This window comes from Propithecus coquereli, unplaced genomic scaffold, assembly GCF_000956105.1.
Source record: "Propithecus coquereli isolate 6110/MARCELLA unplaced genomic scaffold, Pcoq_1.0 Scaffold434, whole genome shotgun sequence".
Classification (NCBI taxonomy): domain Eukaryota; kingdom Metazoa; phylum Chordata; class Mammalia; order Primates; family Indriidae; genus Propithecus; species Propithecus coquereli.
Window position 1 is genome coordinate 485,107 of NW_012150108.1, and position 10,724 is coordinate 495,830.

The 10,724-nt window shown below is 41.3% G+C and overlaps 1 protein-coding gene across 1 annotated transcript; it reads left to right on the forward strand.

The window, feature by feature from the left end:
• Positions 1-1,168: 1,168 nt before the first annotated feature.
• ZNF485 (zinc finger protein 485) lies at positions 1,169-10,428 on the forward strand. The gene is given in 6 exon segments (XM_012653908.1): positions 1,169-1,359; positions 3,222-3,407; positions 3,786-3,881; positions 9,246-9,453; positions 9,455-9,788; positions 9,791-10,428. Coding segments are annotated over 3 exon segments (1,047 nt in total). The 5' UTR covers positions 1,169-1,359; positions 3,222-3,407; positions 3,786-3,881; positions 9,246-9,271; the 3' UTR covers positions 10,322-10,428.
• The last annotated feature ends 296 nt before the right edge of the window (positions 10,429-10,724 follow it).

Here is a 10,724-nt window from a genome sequence, read left to right on the forward strand (position 1 = left end):
CAATGAACTCTGTTTCTAAGTAGCTTATGTAAATCTCTTTTTTTGCTAATAAAAGCTCCCATTACTCTTCCCTCATAGAATATACTGGTAGCTTGTCATTTCATGTATTCCAGATTATAATCCTTATTTTTATTCCCAAGTAGACCCAACATATTTAGAAATAATTTTCTGTAGTGTCCTTTCATTTAGGTTGACAGATGTATACCCATTTGTGACCACTATTTCTTCCTAATGGGTTGATTCTTTTATCATGTAATTTGCATAATATATCTTTTTCCATTCTTTTACTTTCCACCTACCTACGTCATTGTGTTTGGGGTGAATTTCCGGAAGACAGAATATAGTCGGCACTTTTTAAAAATCCGGGATTCTTTGCTGAAACTGGGCTCATGAGACCAAGACGAGGCACAGAGGAAAAGAAGATGCGAAGAAGCCCGCCTGAAGTGTAGTCAGTAAGTGGCACATAGCGGGGCTTTCAGCAATCATTGCCAAATCGGCAAAGGAATGCCCCGTCCTGAGAAATTTTCTTTCAAAAGAAACGTCCTACTTGAACAAAAGAGATACATTTTCCTTCCTAAGCGTCCCAATTGCTGGAGTTTATAAGTTGAAATAGATATTTCTTTCTAGAAAATAATACATTTGTTAAAATGGATTCAATCTTGTTTCATTTTCTATGTCAGCAAATGGTGAGAAAATAACGCTTTTAGTGTTCTGGGTGCCGCATTTTTCTAACATGCATTTTCTTCGCTTGAAATCAAAATAGGATTATTTGGAAACAAACAAGCAATCACAAACAGCTATCCAAAGTAACAAAATATGCCTTTCTTATCTTCATCAGCATCTACTGGCGGGTTTCAATCTTGGCAGCACATTACAATCACTTGGGAGCTTTTAAAAATCGCGATGCTAGGACGGGACGACTAGCGCAGAATCTCTGGCGCTGGGCTTCACTTTTCCAAGCTCCCCAGGCGACGCCAGAGCTCGCGGAGGACTCAGATCCCCGGGCTCTAGACTACACTTCCCAGAGGCCTCCGCGGCCACTTCCGCTTCCGGCCCTACCCGTGTCCGCGTGGGCGAGCGCCGCCGGCCGGGCGTAGCGGGTAGCCGGCTCTGTGTGCGTGCGGCTGCGCAGCTCCGCCGGCCCGGCTCGGTGCGGGAGCGGCCGCTGGCGGGCTGGGCCCCTAAGGCCTTGGCCCTGGCGCTGCTCCCGCCCTTCCCCAGCGGCGGGTCGAGGAGAGAGCGGGGTCGGGAGCGCAGTGCGGAGCGACCGTCTGAGTCCAGGCGTCCCCGAGAGCGTGCGGCTCGTGCCCAGGCAGGAGATGGAGCCCCCGGCGAGACGGTCCGCCCGCGTTGGCTGAGGTGCTGGGCCGGGAGCGCCGGGGTCGCGTTCCGGGCCGTTTCCTTCTACGCGTACCGGCCTTGACCTGTCTGCCGATCTTAGTAGGGAGCAGGACGGCGGCGGACTCGTCCAGAGGGCACGTTCTAGTTTGTAGTGTAGGGCGTGGAGGGACGTCCTCGCGGTTCCTTTCTTTCCCAGATCGGCTTTCGCAGAATTCTCTGCCGTTGCCTGGGAGAACGGTTCAGGAGGCAGATGGCCAGGAGAGCCCGGGGCCAGGCAAGGCTGATTTTTCCGTTTTCTGAGGTATCAACAGGCGTTTCAAAGAGAGCTGGGGTTTATGCCTCTTGCCCAGAAGATGCTCTACCCTGTGTATGGACCAAGCCGCCGGACCAAGCCACCTCTCTCCCCGCTGTCATCCCTTCGGTTCCTTCTTCACCCATTGCATAGTCACGCACCAAATAGATTGCGCCACTTACGCTTTCTGCTAGAAACTGAAAAACACTTTGCAAACTCGCAGATGATGAAAAGTGGACACATTTAACGTATACAGACATGGGCTACAGAGTCGGTGAATGATACACATGGCAGGGATGGCAGTGCTCTCTTGACCTTCGGGGTGAGGTGGGGCCGTTTTAGTTCTTCCTGAAGAATAAATAAAATTTGCATAATTGCAGGGGATGGGGAACTAGGGGAAGGTGCTGCAGCGTGAGTGAAGTCATTCTGGCCCAACCCTGAACAAACTGGCTCGAGAAAGTTGGAAACATTAATAGTTTAGAATGCCAGGCTGGAGTTGGCCTTTATCCTAGAGAAAACTGGGTTTTGAAGTTTTTTGAGAAGTTTACAGGAAGTAATCAGCATTTTGAAAGGAAATGATAAATATTTGTACGTTTATTACACAAGGGTAACAAAGAACATTTAAAAATTAAAGATCATCCACATTTCCACCCGCTCTAACAAATCAAATTATTTCATTTGAAACATCTTTGCAGATGTATTTTTTAGGCTTACCCAATTTTTCATTTTAATATCTTATAGCCATTTCTTCAAATTTGTTCCAGTTTCATTACCACTTTTTATAGCTGCCTCTTACACTGTACCTTCAACCAGCCCTGCGACCTTGAGCAAATTCTTCCAACTCTCTGAACCTTAGAATCCTTAACAACAAATTAGACAAAATAATACTTGTATACAGCTGTGTGGAAACTCAGAGAGATGATGTGTGCTTAGGGTTTAGCACTGCGCCTGGTACATATTAAGTCGTTACTGTTATGAAAAGCAATTAAATTGTTTTTATTTTTTAGTATTCTGCCCCAGAGTCAGACCATACTCTCCCTAAATTCTAGGATAAATCAATATCACTTTCCATGTCTTTTCACAGTTTCTATTCATTTGTTGATGGAACAAATCCTGGATACTTCTAAATGTCAGGTAGTGTTTTAGGCCAGGAGGCAGCAATGACCCGAGCTGTCGAGCCCTCCTGGAGCTCACATTAGAGAGGATACGATCCTGCCAGGTGGTGAGAAATCCTGTGAAGAAACACGAAGCGGGTCACGCGAGTGGTGGAGGATGGGGGAGAACAGAGAAGACCTCTCTGAGGAGGCGACATGAGCAAAGACTGGTGAAGGGCGGGGTGAGCAAACTCCACGTTGGAAGAGTCCAAGGAGGGCAGTGTTGCTCAAGTGAGGGGTCACAGCCTCCCCTCATTCTCTGGTTTTCCAGCTTCTTGGCTTTTGTCGTCATTCCTGCGACCATCAGAACTGTGAGAAGTTGGCCTTGAACGTCTTGCTTTCCTTCTGCCATGGAGCGGTCCTGGCTCCCTCCCTCCGGGGGGAGGGTGCAAACGATGGTTCCTGGATGAGCAGATTTGGATCTGGTTTTGCAGGGACCACTGACATTTGGGGATGTGGCTGTGGCCTTGACCCAGATTGAGTGGAGGCACCTGGATGCTGCTCAGCGGGCCCTGCACAGGGATGCGAGGCTGGAGAACTGGGAATCTGGTGTCTGCGGGAAGCATGTCTTTCTCCTTGACTCAGAATTGCTCTGCTCGGCCACTTTGTGTTTTCACAAGGTAAATGGTTCAGGGTATGGAAAAATCGTGAATGATTTCTTTTTAAAGCATGGGCTCAGAGGCCCTTAGGAAGGTCCGAGCCACACAAGGTTTAAGATGGGCAGCTTTGTTGTGCGGGTAGCCCAGTTCTCTGACATTTCCATGTCAGGATTCACCTGCCTCCAAAAATAGGAGTTTCATCCTCAGGGAGGGCCCAGTTTTCTAATTGACTTTCCCTCCTCCATCTGTGTTACTGCATGAGCTGGGCATCCTTGATACCACCCTCTAGGCTTCCTTGACCTGTTCATGGTCCTTGTAGACCCTCAAGTTGACACGGAGGTCTGGGATGATCCCTCGAGTTCAGAACCACAGTCATGTTTCTTTTCTCTCTATGAACAGGGCTTCTGTCTTCCAAACCGAAACTAATTGCTCAGTTGGAACAAGGGGCACAGCCGTGGATGGAGGCCTGAGAGGTCCCAGTGGGGCCTCTTGCAGGTGAGTGGGGCGGGAACCATTCCAGCGGCAGCTCAGCACACTGGACAGTGAGGGGGGGCTCCTGGAGGAAAGCTCATCTTGCACCCCTGTCTGCAGAAGGACTGGGCATCGGATGCTATTTTTTTTTTTTTTTTTGAGACAGAGTCTCACTGTTTTGCCCGGGCTAGAGTGCCGTGGCGTCATCCTCGCTCACAGCAACCTCAAACTCCTGGGCTCAAGCGATCCTCCTGCCTCAGCCTCCCGAGTAGCTGGGACTACAGGCATGTGCCACCATGCCCGGCTAATTTTTTCTATATATTTTTAGTTGTCCAATTAATTTCTTTCTATTTTTAGTAGAGACGGGGTCTCGCTCTTGCTCAGGCTGGTTTCGAACTCCTGAGCTCAAACGATCCGCCCGCCTCGGCCTCCCAGAGAGCTAGGATTACAGGCGTGAGCCACTGCGCTGGCCCATCGATGCTGTTTCCTCTATTTTTGATATTATCCTCTTGTCAAGTGCCTTGCCATTTCCTCCGCAGTCTTCGCACTCCTGTGGAGAGCTGCTTTCTTCCCGAGGGCCTCAGGCCTGTGGTTTCTCCCCAGCCCCTCTCAATCCTCAGAATTTTACTGCGATTTCCCCTCTCTGCTTTCAGGCATTCGTCAGGCTGTCCTTTGCTTCTCTCACTTCCTGTGCATTCTCAGTTCCTCCCTGCTGGCGCGCTTGCTGAGCGACTATATTCCACTTGCTAGTGGCAGTGGCAGATTCCACACGTAAACAGAGGTTCCTAACTCTCAGACAGTTGCTAACTGATGGGGAAGCATTTTCTTCCCTTTTCTCATGGATCTTATTTTTCTTCTCAACTATCCTTAGCTCTTGGCTCTCATTTTTTATCTGTGTATACTTTGCATCTGTTTTCTGTATGTCAACTTTTCTCACCTAAAATATTTATCCTGCCAGGATCCATTCTTCTAAAACTCTAATTGTCATTTACTCTATATCATTTTCAGGGGATCTTTTATAACTGTGTTTCGTGTAAAATATCAGTCGTACATAATCTCGCTTAACCTAGGTGTTTGCCAGGGGCGGGGGAGGATGCTTTTGAAATAATTCCTTTTATTCTCGCTATATTTAACATCTTCTGCCCAAATTCTTGTGTAGGTTCTTTATATAGAAACAGTAGTAACTAAGTCTTCCTTATTCTTTGTTTTAATTTTGGTTGTTATTTGCAATAGGATGTTTAGAACTTAGATGTAATAAAAACAAGCAGTGTTTCCTCTCGTATTTCTTTCATCAATTTAGAGGACTAGTAAGTCTTTCTGCAAAGACTTCACAACTATTCAGTGTTCTATGATTTTTTTCTTGTCTTTGTGTGTGTCTGTGTGTGTCTGTGTATTCCCCTCTATTTGTTTTAAGAAACGGCTAGTACAAAATTCAGATGGTTCAAGTAATATGTAGTCTCCTTCACATACCTTCCTAATCACCTAGTTCTCCTCCCCAGAGGCATCTTTTGTATGTTTCTTGTGGAGATTTCCAGACACGATGTATACTTTGTGAGAATATACATTGTGTTTTTTAAAGCACGTGGTAGCACACTATTCTGCATCTTACTTCGGCACTTACCTCTTGGAAATCATTATAACTACATTCATATCATTATAACTACATTTCATTATACTACTATCATTATAACTACATTTCACGTAGTTATATGATTTAGAATTGCTCTTTTCCTTTATAATGCCTGTATAGTGTTCCATTTTGTGGATGTTCTATAATTTATGTAATCAGTTCTCTTTGGTGACATCATAAGTATGAACAGTGTTGCAGTGATTATCTGCCTACACATCAGTTCTCTATACAAGTAAATGTATAGTGTACAAGTAAATCTATAAAACAAATTCCTAGAAGAAGAATTACTAGGTTAAAGGGTAAGTATATTTTCAAGTTTGGTGGATATTTCCACCATTCATAGGGATTATACACATCTATACTTCTACTGACAGAGTGTGAGTGCCAGCCTGATCACAACTTACCAACAGTGTCTTATGTTTTTTTTTTTTCTAAAATCCTGCTGAAAGAAATAAATGTCTTATATTTATCAATCCTTGCCAATCTCAGAGGTGAAAATATTTACTTTTATTGTAATTTAAATTTGCATTTCTCTTATCAGGAGTGTGGTTGAACATGTTTTAACATTTTCAGGAATCCCTGTATTTCTTTTTCTGAGAACTGCCTCTTCCTGTCCTTTACCCATTTAATTGTTGGATTATTGGTCTTTCTTATTATCAATGTGGGTTCTGTATACATTCATGAAATTATATGGCACATATCACAGATTTTTAAAAAATTTGTTTTATATTGACTTTTTAAAATATTAGCAAAGATAATGATGGATATGCTTGTCTTTTTGTGTCTTTAATGGGATTGTGTCTAGGGGTTCTGTAATTGAACTGGCTATTAGGTTGGGATACATATATATTTTTGTTAAGAAATCTTTGCTTTTTTAAATCAAGCATGGATGCTAAATTTTATTAAATGTCTTTTCACCATATATGGAAATATCTGTCTTTTCTGTTTTGATTTATTACTATGGTAGATTTTATTCTCAATTATTTTAATGACTTTGCATTCTTAGTAGAACCCCACTTGGCCATGACATATTACATTCTTCTTTTAATATGCCAGTAGGTGATTGTTTCTGCTAATCTTTTATTTAAATTTTTATGCTGATACTTAAAAAGAATATGTTTACATTTTCTTTTTCTTCTGTCCATTTACATTGCGTTTTGATTTTAATTTTGTAATACTTCTATAAACAAATTTTGGATCTTTCCTATTTTTATCTTTTAGTATAGTTTAACTCACGTGAGAGCTGTTCCCTAAAGATTTGGGTGCTTTGTTTGTACTTGTTTATTATGGTGGGAAGCAGAGGGAAGGAATTGGGGTAGTTCTTTGACAGTATTTTCTCTTACATAGTAACTGCCCGAGTAGATTTTCTCTCTCTGTAGGAAATAGTTTTGATAATTTACAATTTTCTGAAAAGTTTTCAGTAATTCAAGTTTTCAAATTTATTTGCATAGTGTTAAAGTAACCTTTTATGACTCTTTTTATAATATCCTCTGTATCTTTGGTTACTTTTCCCTGCTTCTTTACTTTATTTGTCTTCCCCCCCATTAACACCATTTAATTTTTTACAAAGAAGAGCATTTGGATGTGTGTTTTAGTGTCACTGTTTTCTGTCTTTTGAATCTTTTTTTTTGAATTTCAGAATATTATGGGGGTACAAACATTTAGGTTACATTTATTGCCTTTGCCCCACCTGAGTCAGAGCTATAAGTGTGTCCATCCCCCAGACAGTGTGCACCACACCCATTAGATGTGACTGTGCCCATCCCCTCCTTCCCCTTCCCACCTGCCTGACACTGGTGAATGTTACTACTTATATGTGCATGGTGAGTACATGTGGTACTAGTTTTTCCATTCTTGTGATACTTCGCATAGTGGAATGGGTTCCAGCTCCTTCCAGGATAATACAAGCGGTGCTATATCACCATTGTTTTTTGTGGCTGAGTAGAACTCCATGATATACATATACCACATTTTATTAATCCACTCATGTATTGATGGGCACTTGGGTTGTTTCCACATCGTTGTAGTTGTGAATTGTGCTGCTGTAAACAATTGAGTGCAGATGTCTTTTTTGTAGAATGTCTTTTTTTCTTCTGGGTAGATGCCCAGTAATGGGATTGCTGGATCAAATGGTAATTCTACTTTTAGCTCTTTGAGGTATCTCCAAATTACTTTCCACAGAGGTTGTACTAGTTTGCAGTCCCACTAGCAGTGTATGAGTGTCCCTGTCTCTCCACATCAATGCCAACATTTGTTGTTTTGGGAATTTTTGATAAAAGCCATTCTCACTGGAGTTAAGTGATATCTCATTGTGGTTTTGATTTGCATTTCCCTGATGATTAGAGATGTTGAGCGTTTTTCGTATGTTTCTTGGCCATAAGTCTATGTTCTTTTGAAAAGTTTCTGTTCATGTCCTTTTCCCACTTATTAATAGGGTTGTTTGATTTTTTTCTTGCTGATTTTCCTGAGTTCTATATAGATTCTTGTTATTAGCCTTTTGTTGGATGTGTGGCATGCCAATATTTTCTCCCATTCTGTAGGTTGTCTATTCACTTTAATGATAGTTTCTTTGGCTGTGCAGAAGCTTTTTAATTCAATCAAGTCCCCTTTATTTATTTTTGTTGTTGCTGTGATTGCTTTTGGGGTCTTCTTCATAAATTCTTTGCCTAGGCTGATGTCTATGGGTTTTTCCAACATTTTCTTCTAGAGTTCTTACAGTTTCATGCGTTAGGTTTAAGTCTGTTATCTACTGTGAGTTGATTTTTGTCAGAGGTGAGAAGTGTGGATCCTGTTTCCATCTTCTATATGTGGCTATCCATTTTTCCCAGTATCATTTATTGACTAGGGATTCTTTTCCCCAGGGTATGTTTTTGACTGCTTTGTCAAAGATCAGATGGCTATATGAGGGGGATTTTATGTCTGGGTTCTCAGTCCTGCTCCATTGGTCTGTATCTCTATTTTTGTGCTTGTACCTTGCTGTTTTGGTGGTTGTAGCCTTGAAGTATAGCTTGAAGTCTGGTAAATTGATGCCTCCCAATTTGTTCTTTTTGCGTAAAGTCGTTTTGGCTATACGGGGTCTTCTCTAGTTCCATATGAAAGATAGAATTATTTTTTCTAGATCTGTGAAAAATGATGTTGGTATTTTAATAGGGATTGCACTGAATCTGTAGATCACTTTGGGTAGTATAGACATTTTAACAATGTTGATTCTGCTGATCCATCAGCACGGTATGATTTTCCATTTGTTTGCATCCTCTGCTATTTCCTTCTTCAGGGTTTTGTAGTTCTCCATGTAGAGATCTTTTATTTCCTTAGTTAAGAAATGTTATTCTTAAGTTCTTGGGGACATCATAATGTTCTCAGATGTACTGCCTGCAGGAATCTGCTCTAGTAGGAACCATGATTTGCTTTGGGTGTTTTTCCCTAAATTTGTGTTTATTTTCACATTGTCATTTTTCTTTTTTCATTTTTGGCTTGTTCCTGTGTTACCTGCCTAACTTACCAACTTCTTAGGTGCTCATTACGTTCCTTAAATACAATGTTTACAGTATAAGTTCCTTTCATTTATTTGGAATCCTGCGTGTGTTTTATATCTCCAGTCTTGCCATCTAAGTTAGCAAGGATCGCAAGTGGGACACATTAATAATTTTACATAACCCTTAGTTATATAGACTAGAACATTATCCAGGTCCTTGTGCAACTCTCATTTTTAGTATTTCAACATAGAGAACATTTGAATTTTTAAAATTTTCTTTCAGTCAAGGAGTACTGGTTTGAAACAAAGATGTCAGCCCTAAAGCAAAATACTTCTGAAGGATCTGCTCTGGGAGAAGGAACAAAAAATGTCATGATGGAAAGAGACCTGCACTGGGAGGGCAGAAACTCCACAGAGAAGAAGCTCTATAAATGTGAGGAATGTGGGAAAGTCTTCAAATATAACTCCTCCTTTGTAAGCCACCGGAGAAATCAGTGTTGAGAAATCACATAAATGTAAAGAATATGGGATAGCTTTTATGAGCAGTTCATCCCTTTTAAATCATCATAAAATTCATGTAGGTAAGCAACCTTACAGATGTATTGAATGTGGGAAATTCCTCAAGAAGCACTCGACATTTATTAATCATCAGAGGATTCATTCTGGAGAGAAACCTCATATATGCAGTGAATGTGGAAAAGCTTTCAGGAAGAACTCTATCCTTTTAAGCCATCGGAGGATTCACACTGGTCAGAAACCCTACAAATGTAACAACTGTGGGAAAGCCTTTGCCCAGAATGCAGCCCTTACTTGTCATGAAAGAATATGCATAGTGGAGAGAAGCCTTTTAAATGTAATGAATGTGGGAAAGCTTTCAGGGGTAACTCAAATGTATTGGAACATCAGAAAATCCATACTGGTTGGAAACCATATCAATGCAATGAATGTGGAAAAGCCTTTAGGAAGAGTTCAACTCATATAAGTCATCAAAGAATTCATAGAGGAGGGAGACCCTATCATTGTAGTAAATTTGGTAAATCTTTCAGGTATCGCTCATCCTTTACTAAACATCAGAAAACTAATGGTAGAAATAAACCCTTTCCGTGCAATGACTGTGGGAAGGCCTTTATGAAGAGCTCAACCCTTATTGGACATCAGGGAGTTCATACTGGAGAAAAACCCTATCACTGTAAGAAATGTGGGAAAGCCTTCTGGCACAGCTCAGGCCTTGTCGAACATCAGAGACTCCATACTGGAGAAAAACCTTGTAAATGTAATGAATGTGGGAAAGCTTTCCCCCAAAGTTCAGCACTTAAACAGCGTAAGAAGATTCATAACAAAGAAAGCCATCAAATGTAGTTAGCATCGTAAATCGTGAAGAACTAGTTTATTCTTTCTGACCATCATAGATGAAACATTCAATAAAGTACACATTTAACAAAAATATTCTGTGTACCTCTATGTGAGAGAACTAGTCTAGGTCTCTAGCAGATGGGTATATTTTTAATTGAATTGTATAAGCCAAGAGCTGCAGGATAAAACCAGGGTTCCTGCTTCAAACTATACTACAAAGGTTTTTGCTTTTAAATCAAACCACAAAACAATTGTATTTCCACATGAAATGAAGATGAACAGTGTGAAAAACAATCTCACCACTAATTGAACTGAGCAACTTAGCAGTCATGAAATGGTTGTACTGAGTATTTTCTTTTGAACTGCCTAGAATGGAAAAGGGAGGCTCTAGTGTTAAGTAAGAGATTCT